Raw genomic sequence first — 24,085 nt, 5'->3', positions numbered from 1 at the left:
GTGAACTTTTTAAAAAATTGTTTGAACACAAGCAAGGTAAACTGATAAACAGCAATAGTGAGCATGTTTGAAATGTCTTGTTTTTTCAGAGCATAGCATTTGAGCTACTGGTGTTCCCAGAGGACTATGATTGAAAATGTAGTATGAGCAAAAAATCTGCGTATTTCTAAATTGGAACAAATCTGGCCATGAACAGTTCTTTAATTATCTCTTTATTGGGCTGTGAGTTTCTCAATATTTCAGGGGAGCTGGTGATCAAAACTTTCACTTCAGGCATCGTGAGCATGTGGGAACTTCAGATTATATTTATAGAAGCCATATGTTTTTACAAGGTTACACAGAAAAGATTAACTAGGAAACCCTGGAGGAACAATTTATTAACAGAGTTGTTGGGGCCTCCATCACTTGATGTACTTCAGCCTACATGGGATGCCTTTGAAATATATGCCACAGTCTGTATTAGACAGAGACCTGTCGCAGGAATTAAAAGATAAAATTGTATGTTTCACATTTTGCAGGAAATCAGAGTAATTGACTATAGTAGTACTCTGTGGCGTTTGAGAAATCAGAAGTCAGATTTTTTTAGAAACCTCATATTGCATTATTTCTTAATCAGTATGATGGTTCTTTAGTGCCCTTTGAAATGCTCAGCCCTGCATCTCATATGAAGGCAAGACTCTATCCACCTTAAGAGAGAAAAAAGAAAGGTGAAAAACTGAAATGTAAGGAGACACCATCAAGGATTTATAAACTGAAAAGAGAGACAAGATGGTGGTGCAGGTAGGTAGTGAGATGGAAATAAGTGAAGAAGACACAGAGGTATAAAAAGTAAGGGGGGAAGGGAAATCAGAGGTGAAATCAGAAAAGAAAGTGTCTTAAAGGAAAACATTTTAGAAGAGAAAAAGTACCCAAAACATTTTTTTTAAACAATGAAAAAATAAACGAGTTGAAAAAAGGTGTATTGTCTGTGAGAAAAGAAAAAGGCTCAAGGCCTAGAAAGGAAAGGGTTCAAAAGCAAGGTGAATGAAGGCATAAGGGATGTTTTTAGGCCAAAATGGCTTTGATTCCTTTACAGAATGGATGCCTCATACATCCTTTTGAATCTGTAAATTCTGTAAGGAATTTAGCTGTCAAGGTCATCACATAACTGAGAAGAAAAATTAGGCTGTGTTTGAGGAGTAGATATAATTCTCCCTGGCACCTACACAGACTTCTTGGCACTGCCTCACTGTACTGGGCTTGCTTTTGACCCAAAATGGCAGTTTTGACCCATTGGCAGTTCTGTGTATTGGCACTGAATTTGATTACAGAAACACCACACTTTCTTTTCTGATAGGAGCTGAGAGGCAAGGAATGAGGAGTTAGGCATTTTCATTTAAAGGTTGATTGAACCCACTAGTTTTACCCAAGCTTTTGCATGTATCCTTAATTAATAAAAATGCTTAGGAATTTTGTGATTTTTTTTTCCCCTTAATGGAAAATGCCTTTAAGTGAAATTGACCAGCTCTGAAAAATAAATAAAAGTCAAAAAAGAAAAAAAATAGAAGAGTGAAATAATGTAGAACTTACTTATTTCATCAAAACTATTATGACCAAATAAATCCAAACTTGGGTGACCTGGGGGACAACAAGTTGAACATGAACCAGGAGTATGACCTTGCGGTGATGAAAGTGAACCACATGCTAAGATATGAGAAGTGTCCAAGAAAACTGGATTTGCTTAGCCTGGGACAGCAAAGGCTAATGGTAGGATCTAATTGCTATCTGCTGCTACAGAAACAAAGAAAAAGACAGATTCCCTTCAGGTGACAAGGGACAATGAAGGCAAGTTTCAGCAAGGAAAATTCTGATTGGATATTCAGAAACATGTTTATTCCTGAGCGTGCTTCAGCATTTGAACAACTGCCCAGAGAAGCTATGGAATCCCCATCTCTTGACTCTGCAGGGCAGGTCCCTGAGTGACCTGCTTTAACTGTGAAATCTGGCCTGCTTGGAGCAGGAGGCTGGACCTGTAGAGGTCACTAACAGCACCAGTTATTCAATGAAACTTCAAGGAAAAAAAAACCCAAACATTTTAAATGTAAAGAAAAAGACAATTTTATGCATCTATGAAGTAAAACAAAAAAGTTTAGAACTTTTTTTCACATCAAAGTAAAATGAAAATTTCTGATCTTTATTTTTGATTTAAAAATTCTCATATAAAGTGTTTTAAAAAAGCATTACTTTTTTTTTTTCCTTGACAAGCTTATTAGTGAGATATTTTTTCTAGGCTTATTTCTTAACATTTAGAATTCATTTGCATCTTACTAATTTTTCTGTTCTTGTTATTTTAAAAACAAAAACCAGCATCTGGATGGCAAGAGAATATTACCAATTTTAATGGCAGTTATGTGGGATGATGTATTTATCAAAACAACAACAAAACAAATCTCCTAAAATCCACATTTTAAAATAGAGGTAGAGGTATCAGTATAACTCTAAGCAAGGTCTACATCAATTTATTCATGCATCTTTCCTTTGTGCACTTTAAATTACTGCAAGTTTCCTGAATTTATCACCAGACTAGAGTTTTCTGAGAGTTCATGTTTATATTGGAATTCTGGCCATGATCTGGTCAGCATGATTTCTTGGCTTTTGCAAAACTTTGCCAGTGAAGAGATTACAGTAAGCCACTATAAATCAAATAGTTTAGGGAAATAACCATAGAAAAGGGGGGTTACAGTTAGGCGTTTACTCACAGTGAATTTTGAAGTCCTTGTACTGTCTGTCTTCAATTGCTACCACGTACAAAGCAGCTCGGTCTGGAAACATTAGCCCTCCAGGTTTCTGTTGATGAATTGTGGGGAAATGGATCTCGTAATCTATTCACCTGACAAAGACATCACATTTTGAACTGCACATACAAAAACCAGACAAGCACCCCTTGCATGCCTTTATTGTTTTCCTTCAGATTGTCACATCAGCTTTAATCTCAGCAACTCTTGCAGCCTGTGGCAATGTCATTAGATAGTGTCTATAGGAATTTCACCAGCAGTTAATCAAAAGCAAAGCTCTTTCACTGAGATTCCCATTGTTAATCTTTTCATTAAAGCCTAAGAAATGGCACTTGGAGATGTAACTGGGTCTTGTTATGGTGACAGTAGGAAAGGGAAGGCTTGTAGTCAGAAAATAAATGACGATTGCTCCAGCAAGGAGTATGACATGCAGAGCACCTACCAGCCACTTGTCTCGTGCGAAGATGACTGTGTTTAACATTGACTCATAGAACAGACAGTAACCCATCCACTCGCTGATGATGATGTCTACTTTATCCACAGGTAATTCAACTTCTTCCACTTTACCTTTAAATATTGTGATTACTGAAAAAAGAATCCAAGAAATATGTTTCACATAATAAAACACCTGACTAAGTTCCTTACTGGTGAACGTCAGGCTGACCTTTTCAATATGATTCTCTTCTTAAATGCCTGTAGATAAGGGGTGACTCCATGTGACTCAATGGATTTTACACTATTTTAAAAATACTTGCAGTTAAGTATAATAAACAGAAGTTTTAGTATCAGTATAAAAGGAAAAAAACCCCAACAAAAACCATAACCCAAACTAAATAAAACTCATATATAAAAAACAACAGAAAAACAGGCCTTACCTGGTTACCTGCATGATCTCATTTTACATTCCCTTTGGAATTTGGAAGATTTCTAGATCATTGACCAAGTAATGCAAAGAATCCACCTAGAATCCTTTAAACATGATCTCATCGCTGAGGTATTAGAGATTTATGGAACTAGGATCTAATTCTCATCTGGTTTTCAAACATATTATGCTGGCTTCACAATAAGGAAACTAAGGCTTATTTCTTCCATGAATTCTGGGGAGCTGACTCAGCTGAGAAAGTCAGATCTAGCCTGACAGTACACAAACAAGAAAGTTTGTACACAGTTCTCTTATGAAAAATAATTTTTCATTTCTTTCTGCTTCATGATTGAATCTTTTATAACATACTGGCATTCTCACTCTGAATATTCTATCTAGTTTAGACTTGCATAACTTTCCACAGTTATCTAAAGTGACTGCTGGAAAACATTGCTGTCAGGTGTTTTGTCACCAAATTAGTTTCAAGGAAATTAAAAAGGTTGCTAGAAGTTTGGTGGAGTAGAATACCAGATCCTCAAAGACACTATTACAACACAGCACACTAAATTACTGGCAATACTGTATACTACTTACAGGGGACTGGGTATGCACTGCAAAAGCAAATCAACAAGCAATTAATAGAACTGGTTGACACTAGAACAGATATTTTGCTTAAAGGAAAATTAAATGCTGGTCCATATTTAGTTCAGTTGTAACAAATAATTTCGGTTTAGGATCACTACACCATTCACCAATCATTCTTGCATTTTTTAAAATATATTTCCTATTTACAAATGTATTCCAAATTCTTTAGACAAATAATTTTCAGCTTGTGTTTGTCTGCTATTTATATTGTTTGTTGCAGTGGGTAAACTCTCATGGTTCTGGATTCTTCCTTGACAAGGTAACTTATACACTTGAAATTCAGTAATAGAGTAGAGAATATCTTACTTTCCATTACTAATTGCTAAGATTACTGTATTACTCTTAAAAAATGGCAATTTTTAATGATGGCAATTTTTATTCATGAAAGTGGTCAACACTCAGTTTGAGGAAGATGAAGGTACTTTTATTTAGCTATAACTAGGTTAGCTATTTAAGAGTGGAAGTGTAGGTTGAGTCATTTTTAGAGCTCAGCCCAGGGAAAATGAGGTTTCATCTTTCCAAAATACATGCAGTACTTGTATTACTCTAACCAGATGTGGCCACTTTACTTTCATAGAAAACTTTTAATCCAGACTGGCCCCCTAAGAAGTTGGGAACGCTCTTGATTCAGACTGGTAACACAAAGTATCAGCTGGTAAGAGCAACCTGATTGGAAAAGAGCATAGTTCTCTTCTCCTTCACATTCTTTAAACTCCTTCCTTTCACAGTCTGCTGTAATACTGAAGACTCTTCATGTCTATAAGCTCCAGCCACGAGTTCTCTTTAGTTCTCTTTTCTCCTGAGAACTTTCACTGCCACTGACCTTTTGGAGTGAATTTTAGCACTGTTGACAGCTACCAGAGTGACACACCTGCAGACTTTGAAGCCCTCTGTTTATACCTAGAACAGTTAGGCAGCAGCAGCAGCACAAGTTCCTCCCACCTCCCTTCACTGTGATGAAACATCTTCATAAAGCACCATGTGGGAACAGATTGTGCTGTCCCCAGCTGTATTGTATCTGTTCTGGAAACAGTGGGTTTTCTCTTGGTTCAGCCCCTTTTGCTGACTCTGCATTTCTCTAAACAACTGGGGGGGGGGAGGGAAGAAAAATTTCCATGAGCAACAAGATCCTTTGGCTCAGTACCTGGTTGCATTAAAATAAAAGTGATTGTGGGTCAGTGTAAAGTGTGTAAGTGTAAATGTTAGTTCAGTTGTGTAATTTGTTTATATTGGAGACCAAACTGCAGTCAGACAGACTGCTGAACCTGTCCAGGCAAGTCTGCTGCCAAAGAGGAGGGGTCTCTGCTTCTTCCTCCACAGTTTTTCCAAGGACTTGCTCCTTGGAGAAACAGGAGGAGGAAGCAGAGATAAATACCTTCTGCAACCTCTGGAGCACACTGGATCCTTCTTATTTATTCTAACAATGGTTCCTTCACACACAATTCCTGTTGCTGGAAATCCAAACGTGAATTGATTTATGGTATGCTGTTTGTGTAATTATTTGATGAAAGGCCATTCTGGGAATATACACCAGGCTCTGCACCAAAGGTGCAGGATAACCAAGCTGAGGTCAACACCTCAGTGCCTTATCACTACTATGGAGGAGAGTATTTTCTGGTTCTTTGCTTCCTTCTTTTTCTGAACCAAAAGTTCATACACTGGCTGGCCTCTTATATTCTGCATCACTGCTGTTTCTTTCACACCACACCACTTGAATATGCATGCTGTACAATCAGTTCTCCTCCCAGACAGCTCCGTGTTAGTCAGAAGCTGCCAGTGACAGCAATAAAAATTAGAGCAGATCTAAACCAGAACAGAAATCTATTCCTGCACATGTGCTAGCATAGCACCAGTGCAGACACAGCTAAAAGCGGGGGCAAATGAAACAGTCTAGCCAGCTATGACCTGCGTGGCCCTGCAGCAAAGGCAAGCTCTTCACAAAGAGCACTTTTAAACAAGAACTGTCTCACAGCCTCAGTTAAAAAAAGCCTGATTTTTCAAGTTGTTACAAAGATATCTTGTGTGCAGTGATTTGGAGGAGGACTGAAGACATGAAAAAGAGCTTGTTGGGAGATTATTTTTTGTTAAGAGTTTTCAGTAGGTTGCGGGTATTTTTAGTATTTTTTTTTAATTGAAGTGTTTCCACATACCTGGAAATTTCAACAGTTTTCCTTTCAAGAAAAAAAAAAGTTTTTTATGATACTGTTATTCTGAGAATTGAACATTTTCATGTGTGTGAGTGTGTGTGTTTCAATATGGTTTTTAAAAAATATATTTTTTTTAAAGTTGGAAGTCAGAAGAAACTCTTAGTGAAAAATCTGTCTTGATATGGAATACTATTTGCTTTGAATCTTATTTCAATTTGAATGTAAGTGTGTGTGTGTCTCAATTCTGTTTAAGCGATAAGGTGGAATTCAAATGGCAGAATTAATTTGAAAAGTTCAGCTCTAATACAGGGTCTTCTGTCTGCTTTGCTAAATCAAACTGCCCGCTGATGAGTCCTATTTGCTTCTGTTCTTTGTGAGCCTAGAAGTAAATGTAGAAGTAACTTCTCCCATGAGGAACTGTTGTAGTGCCTAGAATGAGGTGTTTAGTTTTGTATTTACATAAGTAAATTATGCAAAAGTGCAACTACATATAAACCACACAACATAAATTAATCGGAAAAAGCGGAAGAGTTATCTTCTCTTTCTCCTGAAGAAATTATTTTTATATATGCCTTACTGTTGTCCAAGTGGTTGGCCTTGATAATTTTTTCTGAGTAGTCAGATATACTTGAGCATTCAATCTAGGAAAAAAAGAAAAACAAGAGGAAGAGTAATTATGTGTTAGAGATCTCAGCTATATGAATAAAAACAAAATCTACTGAAGGCAGCAAAGACTCTACAGAGCATGTAACCATTGATGAAGAGTAAATCAAACCTGTGCAGGCAGTATCATGATCAATGATATCTTAAGATTTACACTGCAGTCTGTGCTTGAGTTAAACTGGCTCATATAGAAAAGATTGTTTTTAAAATTATTGAAATGTGGAAAAAAAAGAGGTCCTAACTACAAAATTACATAATTTATTAATCATATTATTTAATTTATTCCTGCTACTTCAGAATATTGCCTCCTCCCCAAAAAAAATCTGCTGAAGGGAATGAATTAGCATGGTACTACATTTCCTCATGTATTTTAAAACAAAATACATTCAAACTTTGTGAATAATGTTAAAATTCAAACTATGCCAATACTGGTCTGTGTCAAGAAGCAATTGCTTTTCTCTGTGAAAAATCTATCATCTTTGGCAATGCATGTTATCAAAAAATAATACAGACATTTTACAAATAAGAAATGACTGAAATTATTGTATTTACAAAAACATCCAGATTTGCATGTCTTTTCCTATGACCAGTTCTGTGCTTTTACTAGGAAAGGAATTACCAAGTACCTTCTAGTTTTAGATTTGCTCTTAGATTTGTTGAAGTCTGAGTTCTAGCATAAAAGCCCATGTTTGCAATGACCTTTGATATCTTTTAGAGAAATACTGCATTCCATGAATCTCTCTGTTTTTTGTGCTGTTTTAAAATCATGAGGGCCAAAGTTGCTGGTAGTTACCTAATCAGTTCCTAATTTACCTCTTCCAGATTTGACATTAAACTGCCAATAATACTTTGTATAATCCTTGTCCCTCTAATTCCCCTATGGGAATGTCAAATAGAATTATATTATCTCCAGTGAGGTGTTTTATATGTCCAGTGAATTCCATTTAACCTCTAAAAGACCTCTGTGATGGCACTCACAGATGGCAGGACAGCAGATGGAAGGACACACAAATCCCTTATTCTTTTTATATAGCCCATGAAACAGCTAGACATAATAGCAGTCATAATATCAGTCCCTGTCCCCATGGGAACACAAGCATTAATTCTACTTAGCTTGCCTGGGGATGTAAACCGCTCCTTAAGATGTCTGACTCAATGGCCTGAACATAAACCAAGGCATGTCGAAAGGAACACCAGAGTGCCAGTCCAGAGAGTCCCAGGAAGAAATCCCCTGCGGAGAACTCTGTCCTTTTTCTCCATCCAGCTTCTTCTTCCCTTACTGTAAACTGTATAGACTGTATGCCTTGTCTATACTTACAGCCATTATAACATACTCAGTTTTCCTGTCTGTATTCACATCTGTCTGGCATTTTCAATTCCATTGCCCATTCTTTCTGCTTGTTTTGGATGATATTTTAAATAAAGCTTGGGTATGTGGGTGTTTGGAGGTGGCTTTCCAAACTTTCTAAAGAAAAAGGTGCAAATAAAAAGTTCTATTTCATGAATGACTACGAGTTTCCAAAAATCAACTTCATTCTCAAAGAAGCAAAGTAATAAAAAAACAACACTCAAATGTTCCAGAAAGGAAGATATATTTCAGAAAATAAACTTGCTTTAGGGTGGCTAAAGCTGTTTGTCTCTATTTTGACTTGAACTCTATACTATGGTACAATTTTATTTTAAAAAGCAAGTCATTTCAGAAAAAGAAAATACTGAATTCTGTAGGTGAAGAAATAGGAACAAAATTCAGTGTTGTCAGGTTTTTCCCCAGTTCTCTTTCAAGTCAGTGATCTGCTCAAATCTGTCCAATTTTACAAAGCATTTGGATTTTACAAAAACTGTGTGTTCCAATAAAATATGTCTGTACCTCAGTTTACAGTCATAGAATCATAGAATGGTTTGGGTTGAAAGGGACCTTCAAAGATCACCTAGTCCAACCCCCCCTGCTATGGGCAAGGACATCTTTCACTAGATCAGGTTGCTCAAAGCCCCGTCCAACCTGACCTTGAACACCTCCAGAGATGGGGCATCCACAGCTTCTCTGGGCAACCTGTTCCAGTGTCTCATCACCCTCATTGTAAAAAATTTCTTCCTTATATCCAGTCTAAATCTACCCTCTTTCAGTTTAAAACCATTGCCCCTTGTCCTATCACTGTAGGCCCTGGTAAAAAGGTCTTTCTCTACCTTTCTTATAAGCCTCCTTTATATATTGAAAGGCCGCAATAAGGTCTCCCTGGAGCCTTCTCTTCTCCAGGCTGAACAACCCCAACTTTCTCAGCCTTTCTTCATAGGAGAGGTATTCTAGCCCTCTGATCATATTTGTGGCACTCCTCTGGACCCGCTCCAACAGGTCCATGTCTTTCCTGTGCTGGGGACCCCAGAGCTGGACGCAGTACTCCAGGTGGGGTCTCACCAGAGCAGAGTAGAAGGAGAGTATCACCTTTCTCAACCTGCTGGCCATGCTTCTTTTTATGCAGCTCAGAATATGATTGGCTTTCTGACCTGTACACACACATTGCTGGCTCATATTCAATTTTCCATCCACCAGTACCCGCCTTCTCTGCAGGGCTGCTCTCAATCAATTCATCAACCAATCTGTACTGACGTTGGGGATTGCCCTGATTCAAGTGCAGGACCTTGCACTTGGCCTTGTTGAACTTCATGAGGTTCACACTGGTCCACTTCTCAAGCCTATCAAGGTCCCTCTGGATGACATCCTTTCCCTCAAGTACATCAACTGCACCACTCAGCTTGGTGTCATCTGCAAACTTGCTGAGGGTGAACTCAATCCCACTATCTATGTCATTAATGAAGATATTAATAGTAGTGGGCACAGTATGGACCCTTGAGGGACCCTTGAGTTTCTTCAGCTGTATCTAGTTTTGTGTGTGTGTATATTCATCTCTACTTTCATTTTACTTCTCAGTCTTCAATCTAATGCTGTGAATGTCTCCTCTTTTACTGGGGTCTTTTCCTGAAACAGTCATCACATTCCCAGCTTTCCTTTTCCCCTGGGCTGTGTCCTCATCACCACCTTTTTATCCAAATCAGCTAACATCTGACATGTGCCTTCATTTTATGTGTCTGTTTAACTCCTCCTTACCTACACTGTCTGGTTTGTCTGAAAATGCCATAGAATTCAGACAGTTCTACTGCAGTGATTGCCCTGAATTTTGTATGACTAAATGCAGCAGATGAACCAAGGTTTCAAGGGATAATTGAATGTATTTTTCTGTCCCTCACTCACACCTCCCAAGCACCACCAGCCACATGCTAATCCTATCTCTACACGTATTACAACAGCTCCCGAGTTAGATGAACATCATTGCACAATCTACTGTTATCCTCCCACGATGGTTAGGGGTCAGAGCACATGAAGGAAGAAGAAAAACTGAGGGGGTTGGTTCTGTTCAGCTTGTAGAAGAGATCCCCCCAATCCAATAGCTATCTTCAACTATCTAAAAAGGGCTTGCAGAGAAAACAAAGTCAAACTCTTCTCTGAAGTGCAGAGTGACAAGACAAAAGGCAGTAATCATGAGCTGCGGCAAGGGAAATTCCTGATGATTGTAGCACTGGAATAGGTGCTGAGAGAGGATTTAGAGTCTCCACCCTTGGAGATTTTCCAAATTGGACTGGACAAGGCCTTGAGCAACCTAATATAGCTTTAAACTCAAGTCTGCTTTGAGTAGGAGATTGGATTAGATACTTCCAGAGGTCTTCTAAAGTAAATCTTCCTATAAGTCAGTGATTCTATGATTTACACCTCTTGAAGACCCAGAGATGATTCTAGCAGTTGGCTGAGGTAATGGCAAGGAATAAGTTCCAACAGTGAATAAGAGGGGATAAGAAGAACCAGACAGGGGAGTGGATGAATTTGAACCTGAAGAAGGGAAAGAGTGATAGCAGGAGAGTGATTTCAGTGGAACTGTAGTCAGAAAACCAACACTCTGCATTTGTCAACAGTTCCTACATCATGCTATTTGAAAAATTGCATCTAACTGTAGAGAAGAAACTGGAACATCTCAGGTCTATGTAAACACTCATGGCAAATGTTTGCTTTTTAAAAGGAACACTCACAGTTTCCATTGGCACTCTTTGCCAATAGGACCATAAAGTCTGAATTTGACTGTAAGATCTCTGCCAGATCTCTGAAATGTCTGCTTTTCCAACACAAATACAACTCTGCAGCTTGCTGTGTGACAGGGTTCATGGTGAGGTAGATCATGTGACAAGAAGGTTGAAACTCTGCAGTTGCAGAGGAGTTTCACACCTAAATATGTTCTTCTGAGAGCTGAGGTTCCTGGATAGCACACCCCCCAGCTTCAGTACTGAACAGTCCATTGGTGAGCTGACACTGGTGTGCCCCTGAGCTTTATAAATGCCTGAGGTACAGCCTGAACTGTAAAGATGTCCAAAGCAAAAAAAACCCAACAACAACAAACCTGTGGAAAAGTATTTACTTTTCTTTTACTGGGTGAATTTTATGCCAGTGAGCTGGCTCACTGTAGAATCAGATAAGCACCAGTGCCAGCACAAGGGAGGGAGGAAGACCATATGGCCAGGGATCTGGGAGATAGGAAGGTGGGAGCACAGCATCATCATTTTGTATATGCTTATACTTTTACAACACTGAAACATCCTTGCATGAGACCTGCATTCCTCCATCAGAGAAGGCTTCAGATTTATTCTCCCTGAGGCTTTGAGGTAATAAATTGTGTACTTGGTTTACAAGAAATACATTCTAGCTGCCAATTCAGTATATTGTCTCATGCTTAAACTCCAAAACTTTGGCCAGCACCTTCTGATTTCAGCTATCTATAGTTCCATGCTTTAGTCTGATACTCAGATGAGGCACTCAGAATTAACATTAGATTTTGAAAATATAAGCCTGAGAATTGAACAGGAGTCCTTGCATTTCGTGTATCATTACAAGTAATAAAGACGCAGTTTAGATATTCAGTGACATCAGTGTCTTCAAATGCACAGATGTAGCCAACTAAGTTTTAGTAAACAATTTTGTCAAAGAAGTACACAGAGAAATAGAACCTAGTTCCCCTTTTCTATGTTGTGTTGTGTCTGCAGGGCAAACAGAAGTCCAAAGCAAAAAGAAATGGTATTTGTTATTTTAGAGTCAGTACAAATAACTGAATATACTTAAGAAGCAAACCTATGCTCTAATGACTTCTCTGCAGGGAACTGCACTTTCATGCTCCTAAAGTTCAATGTATTTAAGGTAATCATTCCCTTCTGCCTCTGAAAAGCACTATTGTTGGCACAGAAAACATGCACATGCTTTCTTGCATGATTTGCTGAGTTGTAACGTACAGGGAAAAGTGTATTCATGAAATTTGTTTCCAAGACTACAAAGTTGCAGAATTTAAGAATTTAAAAAAAGCAAGATCGTTCCTTTGACCCCTCTGAGTAGGAGTGAGTCCCTTTAACATTTTTTTGCAGCCAAGAAGAAATGTGGATATGTACCAGATCACCAAAGATTCCACACAAGAAAAGACATTATAACTCGATTTACAAAAGGCACACTACTGCAGGTCATAGAAAGCAACAGAAGTCCACTGAAGTGACTGTAAATCAAGCCATACAAGAGCTTGGAGAGAAGAATTTCAAACCAAGACAAGTAAGAAAAGGTAAATCACCAAGCCAAATTCTCAGGCAAAATGCACTAACAAACTCAAAACATGAGAGAAAGTCTTCTTACCCCATATACCTTCTTGGCTCCTGCCTTTGCAGCAAACATAGAGAGGATTCCCGTGCCACTTCCAACATCAAGGACAATCTTATCTTTAAAAACATGTTTATTGTGATACATTGAGTTTCTATAGGTTAATGTGCGCACTTCATCCTTTAACATTTCCTGTGATGAAAAAAAAAGCATTCTGTTATTATTATTTGAAGTGCTTATATGCATTCAACACTGTTGGTGAATGCATTCCTTTATTATAATTTAAGCATTATTAACACACAACCTGAAGAGTTTTTCAAGTACTTTGGGGGGCACACATCAAAGCAACTGTAAAATGCTAGCTACTTAGAATTGAATTATTAAGAAGAAGCATGATGTCCTTTGTACAATTTTATTTCTCTAAATATTACTTCAGTGTTACAATTGACAACCAGAATGTAATCTAACCACAGCACTGCTTTGGGCCTAGACAGAAGCCATACAGAAATCCAAGCTTTCCTTTTCTCCTAAATCATGCACAACTCCACTGTCTAGGACAAGAGTGAAGGCCCATGAAGATGATTAAGGATTGGAGCATCTGACATGTGAGGAGAGATTGAGAGAGCTAGGATTGTTCAGCCTGGAGAAGAGAAGGCTCAGGAGGATCCTATCAATGTGTATAAATATCTGTTGAGTGGGGGAGGAAAGAAGGCAGAGACAGACTCTTCTCAGTGGTAACCAATTAAAGAACAAGAGGCACAAATGACATGAACAGGTTTTTCAGAGCCTTGTCCAATCAGGTTTTAAATATATCCAAGGATGGAAGCTCCATAGCCAGCATTTTACCAACCTCCCAGTAAAGAATATTTTTTTCCAATTAAGTTTTTGCCCATGACATCAACCAGCTCCTTCAGCCCTGGTGGAGACAGCCTATCAGGTCCCATTTGTTTAAGTGAGCCTTCTCTGTTGAGGGTAAGTCATCCTCACTCTAGACTTTGCCACTCATCTTAGGGACCTGGGATTCCTGAAGGCAAGTCATACCAGTAGAACCAGAACTGAAGAAGTAATTTTCCATGTCCTTTGTCACCAGATACCCTGCCTCATTCAGCAACAGTCCCACCTTTTCCCCAATTTTCATTTTGCTGTTAATACACCTAGAGAAGCCCTGCTGTGTTACCCTTCCCATCCCTTGCCAGATTCATGTCTAGATGCAACTTAGCTTTCCTAAACCTGGCCCTGAAATTACTTCTGGGTCACCTGACCCTTCTTCTACCTCTTGTATGCTTCTTTTTTGTTTGAATTTTGTCAGGAGCTTCTTGTTCATTCATGCAGGCCTCCTGCCACCGCTGCTTGACTTTCTGCATGTCGGGATGGACCGTTCGTGGAGAAAGTGAGCCTTGAAAATCAACCAGTTTTCCTGGACACCTCTTCTCTGCACTATCTCCCATGAGATTTTTCCAAGCAGATCCATGAAAAGGATGAAGATTGTTCTCCTGAAACCCAGGGTTGTCAACAAGACAAATAGCATGGGTCCTGAGAGAGCATCCATGCTCTCAGGATCCTGAACTTTACCATCTCATGGTCACTGCAGCCAAACCTGTCCTGACCATCACATCCCCAGCTGGTTCATTCTTTTTAGTAAGTATCAGGACCAGCAGAGCACCACACATCCTCCTCCCCCCTGCCCATTGATTCAGGTAATCTGTGCCAGGAATTTATCATCTTGCACTCCAAAAATGTCCTGGATTGCTTATGTCCTGTTCTGTTGCTTTTCAGCAGATATTGGGGTGATTAAAGTCTCCCATGGACCAGAAAACAGACTCATGTCTCATGCAGACATAAGACTTCTTTCAGCTGTCTGAAGAAGACCTCATCTACTTCTTCTTCCTGATTAGGTGGTCTGTAGCAGACACCCACAACAATGTCAACCATGTTGGTCTGCCATTTAATCCTGATCCAAAAGCTCTCAGCTGGAACATCATCTGTCCCATAGTGGACATGATTCCATGCATTCAGCTGCTCTGTCTCCCTTCTCACCTTCCCAGGCTGTCCCTTCTAAAGAGCCTGTATCCAGCTACTGTGGCATTCCAGTCATGTGAGCAATCTCACAGCATCTCTTTGATGCCTGTGAGACTGTAGCCATGCAACTGCACACTGACCTCTAACTCCTCCTGTTCATTTCCCAGGCTGCATGTATTAGTGTACAGGCACTTCAGAGAGGCTTTCTGTCATGTTGATTTTCCAGAAAAGGTATAAGACCTTCCCTCATAATGCTGCCTCTTGGTACTTCATTTTTTGTGTGCTTACACTTGGGGTTGGCCCCTTCTGCTGTTTTATTGACTGACTATGAGGTCTTGTCCACACCATCCTGCATCTTTTGCTTACCAACTTGGTCCACCACTTCCCCGTGTGACTGTGGGTCATCATCTCTTTCCTCTATCATTCTTAGCTTAAAGGTCTCCTCATCAGGTTGGCCAGCCTGTTGGCAAAGACGCTTTTGGCCTGGTTTGTCAGGAGGATTCCATCTCTTCCTAGCAGACCTCAATCCTCAAAGAGGGTCCCGTAGACATAAAAGCTGAAAACTTGTCATTGACACCAGCTGCACAACCAGTTGTGGACCTGCAGGAGCACTTCTCCTCAAGTCCTTACTTGCACTGTTAGAATTGCAGCAAAAAACCACCTGGCACACCTTGCTGTTGATCATCATACTAAGAGCCATGCAGTCACACTTGATATGCTCCAGGTCTCATTGGTGCTCATGGGGAAGAGCAGCAGTAGTAATCCAAGACTGGTCTAAAGGCAGCCTCTCCACAATGTCCCAGATCCTAGGCAGCAGGTCAGGTCAGCAGATGGGGGCCTCTGTACCCTGCAGGAGGGAACCTTCCACTACTATCACTTGTCACTTCCTCCCAGTGCTTCTGCATGGCTCAGGGCCACCTGATTCTGATGCTTCATTGGACAGAACTTCCTGTCCCTCAACTACAATGAAGGCGCTGAACCTGTTCTGTAGCTAGAGATCTGCAGGTGGATCAGGAGCCTTCCTCCTGTTGCCAGAAGTCACAAGTTTCCAGCCTTCACCATCAGAGAAGTCTCCACTTCCAAACCTGCTAAGTACAGACTTTGACTGCCCCTCCTTTCAGTACAGTTGGGGATTTAGGCTTTTGTACCTTCAAGATATTGGAGAAGACCCAGTCAGTCTCTTCCTCAAGTCCCTGATGCTGCAAAGACTGCCAACCTCGTCTAGCAGCTCCTTTACTTGTTCACACAGATCCTCTACCAGTGCACACCTCCTGCAGGCAAGGACGCAACCTCCCACTTCCCAGCCTCAGCAAGAGGCCCCAAGTACTCCCTTGCACTCCCTGAGACCTACAGAGCTGCATCCTTCCATCAGGAGCTCAGTCTGATTTGAGGTCTCTGATGTGTCTTCAGTATTTCTCTTAGGTCTCCTTCCCACGCAATTGTTCCTTCTCCCATTCTTGGACTGAATTTCTGAATGCTACACTGGCAAGATGTAATTGGCAGATAGAAATCTTCTGTTTATGTATACACCCCACAAACAATTACTAGAGTAATGGAAATAGATAGTTTGTTATGTGGTTTGTGAAAAGTGCCACTGACTTCACATTGTTGGCCTTTTTGCATCCTAGACTTTAAGATTCCATCCTCTTGGGTTACATAAATATGAGATACTAGTGTCTTCTTTAGAATTGGTCTACAGTCAACTTTTTGATGGTAAATATGGTCCACTCTGTATTTTGAATTCTTTCCAGGAGTGTATTTACTGGAGGCTATTGGGCTATATGTTCCCATTAACGCAACCTGTGCGTTCAAGTAACATGCCAGAAGTCAAGAAATTACTTGGCTTCTCATGTCAGTTGAGTAGCTGTTCTGCTGGCATCTGTGCTCAAATATGCAAGAGAACAAAAGACCTAACTTAGCAATAAGGTAGTTTCCATGTGTGGTTGGGTTAGTTTGCAGCCCACAAATATGCACTAAATTGATGCAGTCATGAAGATCACCACTGTAAAAATAGCTAATATAAGCTCTGTGGAGAACTCATATATGTAAGGATCTAAGTGGGACAGAGGTTTTGAGTACAGGTCTCTAGAGAAGTGGGTGATATCTTTGGCACTTAACCAGATTATACAATCTTCTGAGGAAAGGTGGAGGAATATAATTATGAGCAAAGTGGGAGGGGGATAAATAACTAATAAATAAAAGAAAACATTATTATTGTTATTATTATTATTAAAAATAATTGCTGAAATAAAAATAAATATTACCTCATGAATTCCAAAGTGAGCATAGGAATCAAAGTAATAATCCCTGGATGTCATCTCTTCTGGATTGATGAGCTTTGCCATCTTGCCTCGGCCCGGGCAGCTTGGTTGCAACGGGACATGTATGACAGATTGAACTGGCTTTGGAACAACAGTAGGCTGAGGAGGCTGGGATGGGATGGGGCAAACCTAGGAGAACATGGAATATTGTTAAGAGACATTATTAAAATAAAACATTTCTCTCTATGTCTAGCATAGTGGTATTATTGTAACTAGCTAGGAGATAGTAAGACCAAAGACACCTGGGGTATCATAAGTGAAATTTAGGCTGCTGTCTGTTCCTGGCTGTTTAACTTACTTGCTCTGTCTTGGCAAATTTCCTTAATGGCTTTTTCCTTGATGTTCCTCTGCAGATACCTACATCAGTGCAAAGTAATGGCAAATTATTGGTGTTGGCTGAAGTGGGGTTTTCTCCTTTAGTGTCTTTCTGTCAAACTGCGACAGCTTTGTGAGAGGTAACTTGTAATAAAACAGTTCCCCTGCAAAGAAGAGCTCATAATCAAAGGATTTTGAACACAGTGTTACCAACAAGAAGGACAGGATTCACAATCAATTCTTAATTGTCAGGTAATATGTCTGGCTATATTGATGAGGTAGGTCTGAGAATGCTCGCAATATCTGAAAGTCCCTGACACTATCTGAAAGTCTCTCAGCATGTCCAGAAAGCACTGTAGGGAGCTGTGTCGGAAATGTGATCCCTTAATTTAGTTTCCTGTTGTTGGGAGATGCAGGAGTTATGTGTTACCAACACCCCCTGGCCCACTGCACTTCATTTTCCTTGCATATTGCATCTCCAACACCAAAATTTCAATAGAGCCAGAATGCTCACACTCCCTTGAATCAGATTTGACACCTGTAGCATCTAAGACAGAAGATAGAATGTTTCACAAACATGAGACACAGACCATGGTCTGGCCCATAAGTACATCTACATCTTTCATCCTTAACATGAAGCAAAATGCTGAAAACTGAGAAAGACTGAGCAAGATGCTACAGCTTCACATGTGCACTAAGTCACCTGCAAATTATGAGTCAACAACTTCATATATTAAGAAGGTCAATCCTACTTAAAATATGTCACCTCCTCTTGTGCTTTTTTTTTATTTTCAGATTTAGTAGTTTCCCAATGGGGACCAGATTTGCCTGAGCCTCTCCAAGACACTTTCATAAAGTTGACTCTATCTTCTATAGCTTGATACTGTGAGACATCAATCCCTTGTACTCTCTCTGAATAGCATCAATTAGCCTAGTTCAGTTTACTTCAATATAAAAAAAAAACATAAAACATTTTTCCCTTGTCCATTTGAAGATTTAAATGTGTCATCTTTTGACGGTTTCTTTGGTCCATCTGTGGAAAATGCACACTAGTGGTTTATGTTCCTGTAACACCTTTCATCCCCAAAGATCCAGAAGTGCTTTATTTATACATCTTTTCTATTTCTGATGGTTTTGACTTTATCACCTCACGCAGTTGTGCTAGTTTTGGCTGGGACAGAGTTAATTTTCTTCATAGTAGCTAGTTGGGGATATGGTTTTGGATTTGTGCTGGAAACAGTGTTGATAATACAGGGATATTTTAGTTATTGCTGAGCAGCGCTTACACAGAGTCAAGGCCTTTTCTGCTTCTCACACCACCCCACCAGCGAGTAGGCTGAGGGTGCACAAGAAGTTGGGAGGGGACACAGCTGGGACAGCTGACCCCAGCTGACCAAAGGGATATTCCATACCATATGATGTCATGCTCAGCATATAAAGTTGGGGGAAGAAGAAGGAAGAGGGGGATGTTCAGAGTGATGGCGTTTGTCTTCTCAAGTAACTGCTACACGTGATGGAGCCCTGCTTTCCTGGAGATGGCTGAACACCTGCCTCCCGATGGGAAGTAGTGAATGAATTCCTTGTTTTGCTTTGCTTGCATGCACAGCTTTTGCTTTACCTATTAAACTGTCTTTACCTCAACCCACCAGTTTTCTCATTTTTACTCTTCGGATTCTCTCCCCCATCCCACTGGGGGGAGTAAGTGAGTGGCTGTGTGGTGTTCAGTTGCCGGCTGGGGTTAAACCATGACACCAGTTCACCTCCCACCCAGAATACGATTGTTCCTAATTGGTATTTGTATTTCTGTCCTGTCTAGTTTTAAAATGTCCATCTGCAGTCATTTCTCTTAAGAAACTATTTCATTGCCTGTTCACTGCAAGCAACACCTTGACAGCTCATTCTGTCAAGGTGTTGCTTGTAATATTCAACCGTTCCAAATTTAATCCTGATACTTTTAATTACATACTTGAGGTTATATCCTAACATTTTTCCCCGTTGGTGTACACACTATCAAATTTTTGCAGTTACCTTGCCCTGTAGTCCTTTCTGTGTTTGTCTGCTGGATTAGAAAGACTTAAACTGTAGATGTTCGGAATTTTGTTTTAATTTAATACGAACTCTGTAAGGTCTTACACTTTCCTCCTAAATCTTGTCCTCCACATCATTTTACAAGCAAAATATGTAAATGTAACAGTCACTGAACTCTTCATTCTGTTCCTGTCTTAGGTAAGAAGGTCTCCAGACACAAGATGGTACATCACAGGCAATTGCTCAAAAGCTACCTACTGGAGAGAAGATCTGTCAGTTTTTGTAAATTAAACTAAAGGGGTATTAGCATTTCTATTGCTGTCAGACTACAAATTCAGATGTGGTTTGCTGTACAATAGAAAGCATTTTCTACAGGAAAAGAGACTAGTCTTGAAGGTGAATCTTCTGTCTGGGTCTCAGGCAATATTAGTTCTGCTCCTGGCTGCATGGAATTTGTCTAGACAGGGTTATGAGAACAAGGCTTATTCTGACTGAAGATACAGAATGAAACTAAATTCAGCAACTCAGGCTAGGAAAGTTGTTTGAATGATTTTGTTTGCTGTAAAGGAGTTAACATTGTAATCTCATAGTCTGCAAGACAGCTGAATTCTGCTACAGCCAAGGAGTGGCAAGATAACTTTTATTAAGCTACTGAGGCAGTATTAGACCTTTGACTCACAGTACTTTTCAGGTTTATCTAAAATACCTGAAGACCTACTGCTCTCAACTGTCCATATACATCTCTGCCAGAGAGTACGTATCCCATGTAGCAGAAGAAGTAGAAGCCTATTAGGCCTGCTTCTCAGCTGTCTTAGTTTGTAGCCAAGCAGTCCATGGTAAAATGTGTTGATGGTGGTTGTGTGATAATGTTAGGCTGTGCATACCATTAGGTCATGCACTGTCCATCCTGTGCTATGGGTATCATAGCCTCATGCAGAAGGGGTAACAGAAAACTAGATAGGGGTGGTGATCTTCTCGGCCAGCAGCACTCTGTCACAGGGACCTTAAATCAGCTGCTTCATTTCTGTTTTAGGCATATTAACACAACACAGACCTTTCAAATTAAAATGATGTATTTTTTTGCAGCATCTGCAATACCCACTGCTAGAATTTCTGTGTGTAGCACTGTAATTCTGAAACTCCAAGGCAAGGTCACAATTACAAGAATAATTTTGTGAGTGGGGCTCAGGAAATCCCTCTGCCATAGATTTGCTATAGACACTGTGAACAATTTCAGCCAAGAGTAACTTATGTCCTGTGACAACCAATACCTGGGGAAAACATATAAACACAGTGGACAATTACAAAATAAAGAAATGTAATGAAAGCTATTATTTGTATCAGAAACAATAAAGTCTTTAGGTGTACAGCTCTGTGCTTGCTAAACTAGAAACAACTAAGCTTTTAGGGATATGGTGTAACTGCTTTAGGAGAAAACATGCCTCCAAGAGAAAAGCTATCAAGGAAAGATAGCTTCCTGTATTATTTCCAGAACTGAAAAGAATCTTTGATATGATTTACAAGCTTAGCACCTATATACCCTACATGTCAGAAACAACTCGTCTTTTGAGTAACTCCTGAAAAGGGAAAGCATCTGTGCTGGGGTAAATCTCAAATCAATGAAAAGAATCTAACAAATTCTATCTGAATAAACTATGTTTATTACAAATATGGATTCCAGCCAGCTGCACGCAGTTCCAGAACACGCCACTGCTAATGCAGATGAAGTCTGAAAGAATGCAAACAGCTGCCTCAGAATCCATTCATCACTGTGCTAAACGTGTAGCCCTCTATTTTTCCATCTCCCATTTGCTACTGAAGACAGAGTTGGAGGGTCTGAAGGATCTGAGAAGCAATCTTTTTCTACCATTGCTATGGAACTTAGGTCCTGCTGCTCTGTACCATTTCAACACTTAAGTCAAAGGAAATTGGGAAATATTTTCCTACTTTTAAAAATTAAATAAAGTTTCTTTCCTCTTTCTTTGTGGACAAGGTTGGTAGATTACAGATGCATCAAAGGTATTAGCACAGGACCTTTTTTTAAAAGCTTTGAATTCTTACAAAAGGCAAGATTCATAACTCTCATTCATTTCTCAAAATCACACATCTGAACATTTTGACATAGGTTTCTAAAACACATATAGGCACTTCAGTGATGGATGTGACTTTCAGATATGTGGAGTTGCCCACATGCATCAATGGAAACTGTTGAAATTCTTCTTTCTTGAAAACTGGACCTAAGTCAACATGGACTTACAAGGCTATCTGGATGTACAATTCCCATAATACAAAAGAGAACTTGGTATTCAAAACTCACAGGCTATTTTGAAAATTTAAGCCTTTTAGATGTATCCATCTGCCTACAGAGAGGCAAGATGGTGAAATATGCACAACTCATTTTTTAGGAGGTTTATGACAAAAGCTGAGGTGTGTAGAGTAAAAATAAACTTGAATTTCAATGTTCATTTCTTGATATTACTATGGAGACACAGGGCTGGAGGTTGAAATTCCAATCCTTGTAAAACTGTTGTTCAAGCTGCAGTGTTTTCTCCTTGACAAATTCTTAGTTATTTATGACATTTTTATGGCATTGAAGAGGTTAACAGTATCTTCTGTCTGGAAATGCCTACCCTTTCATTAAGAAACTACACTTATTAAGAATGGAATTATAGTTTAATATGATTCAATTTCAGCATTCTCTTATTTTTAAACAAATGGTTTTATCGTATCTAAATATTGATTATACTTATTTCTTGGGCCAAATAGCTTTCTGTGTCAGAACTACTAGAATAGAATATGCCTGGCACTGTTTTCATTATTCTGAATTTAATAATCTATACCTTTAGCATGCAAGAGATTATCACCTGATATGCAGTCACGATAGCAGTTCCAACAATACAGCTTTTCCTGCTGCAGATATAAAGGCATAGCCAAATATAAGAGGTATTTGGTATCCTCCTGCCAAAACTTAGGCTAACTTCTACAACAGCTTCTTGGAAGTCATTACACAATGGTACAGGCTAAAACCTCCCTTGACTCCTTTGTCTTGTACCCTTTTGAAATGAGTCTTTGTCCCAGGTTTGTAAAGTTGTTTGGATTGAGCAAAGAATCTGGTCCATTATCTGAGAAGTTTTAACCTGATTTTCTGAGGAAATGAAGCTGCCACAGTATCTTGTCTGTGTCTCCCATTGGTAACTTTTGAGCGTGTCCAACCCAGTCTATTTTGAAAGAAGAGTGGAAATACCAAACACATACGTATTCCTACACATTTCTTGAAAATCAGAAATTAGGTAGAAGAATAGCCAATTTGATGATCCACTGAAATTGAAGCAGCCACATTTCAGTTGTCATTCTTTCTACTTGCTCTAAGTTTATTAAGCTAACTGGCTTGTGTTACATGTGTAATATGTAGTCTCCAGACCAACCATACTGTATGACGAGTAATGAAGATGTAGGAAGAAGTCTAGGCAGGGCTCAGAACTAAGTTGGGAGATGAGGGGATAAAGAGCACATACCTGCAGGAAACAAGGTTTCATTAGCTTCCCTACTCATGGAAAAAACTTTTTATGCTAAGGACATGAAGTTCACAAGGAGTGCAAAATAGCCAGGAATCAAGGGATTCCAACAGAGACCAGATGAGACAAACATTCAACTGCAGACAGACATTACTGCTTGGAAACAAGGATGTTATAATGTCTGCATTAGGTACATGTTTTAAGGAAGTGGCCTTCAAAGACCAGTAAAGAATGTTTGGCTTTCATTGTGGATTTTGTTTTTCTTAGTGGAGGCTTTATGTTGTGATATTTCTCAAAATCAGGATGAAATAGCCAGTTCCTCAGTAGCGATAAATCTACTTTCTGCTTGATAAAAATTAGGCTCAGTTTGTTTTAAGTTGCAGATAACTATGAGTTCAATGCAACTGCAAATCTCTAAACTCTAAAACTGCAAATCTAGCCAGATAGATTCTGTAAGAAAATTGGGAGAGAGAACTGATTCTTAAAACTGCTTGTTTTGAACCTACTCCTTTTTCAGCCACTTCAAAGTCAAGCACTGCTCTGAACTTTCTACATGGAGTGTCTGAAATGCCAGATCAACCTGTCATAGACAAACCTGTCCATTTATTGTCAGCAGGAAAATCATTGTCCTTTACAGACAAGTATAGCTTAGAGTACATCACAATTGCTACATGTTATCCCTAAGGTAATGGTGATTCTAAAAATATTGTGAAAACACTGAGGCATGTTCTGAAATCCGAGGCTTTATTGTTTGCTTTAGAGTAAAACCTCTGTCCAGAACAACTGAGACTGAGCAGTCATACAAGGAACTTGATTATACACTAAGTGTCCAAATCCTCAGAAAGTCATAGAATCATAGAATAGTTTGGGTTGGAAGGGACCTTTAAAGGTCACCTAGTCCAACCCACCTGCCATGGGCAGGGACATCTTCAACTAGATCAGGTTGCTCAAAGCCCCATCCAACCTGACATTGAACACCTCCAGGGATGGGGCATCCACAGCTTCTCTGGGCAACCTGTTCCAGTGTCTCATCACCCTCATTGTAAAAAATTTCTTCCTTATATCCAGTCTAAATCTACCCCCTTTTAGTTTAAAGCCATTCCCCCTTGTCCTGTCGCA

General features: G+C 39.5%; 1 protein-coding gene across 1 annotated transcript in view; it reads right to left on the bottom strand.

Annotated features, from left to right (window-relative positions):
* Positions 1-24,085, bottom strand: part of PRMT8 (protein arginine methyltransferase 8) — a 74,180-nt gene that overhangs the window by 15,909 nt on the left and 34,186 nt on the right. The window contains exons 2-6 of the mRNA XM_009290912.2: positions 17,052-17,237; positions 12,805-12,960; positions 7,006-7,069; positions 3,217-3,359; positions 2,739-2,826 (exon numbers count right to left, since the gene is read on the bottom strand). Of these exons, the coding sequence (XP_009289187.1) occupies positions 2,739-2,826; positions 3,217-3,359; positions 7,006-7,069; positions 12,805-12,960; positions 17,052-17,237 (637 nt within the window). The remainder of the gene's footprint in view (positions 1-2,738; positions 2,827-3,216; positions 3,360-7,005; positions 7,070-12,804; positions 12,961-17,051; positions 17,238-24,085) is intronic.

The sequence above is a fragment of the Aptenodytes forsteri genome, unplaced genomic scaffold, assembly GCF_000699145.1.
Source record: "Aptenodytes forsteri isolate BGI_AS27 unplaced genomic scaffold, ASM69914v1 Scaffold286, whole genome shotgun sequence".
Classification (NCBI taxonomy): domain Eukaryota; kingdom Metazoa; phylum Chordata; class Aves; order Sphenisciformes; family Spheniscidae; genus Aptenodytes; species Aptenodytes forsteri.
The sequence above is the reverse complement of the archived record's forward strand: the minus strand, read 5'-3'. Positions and strand labels throughout refer to the sequence as shown.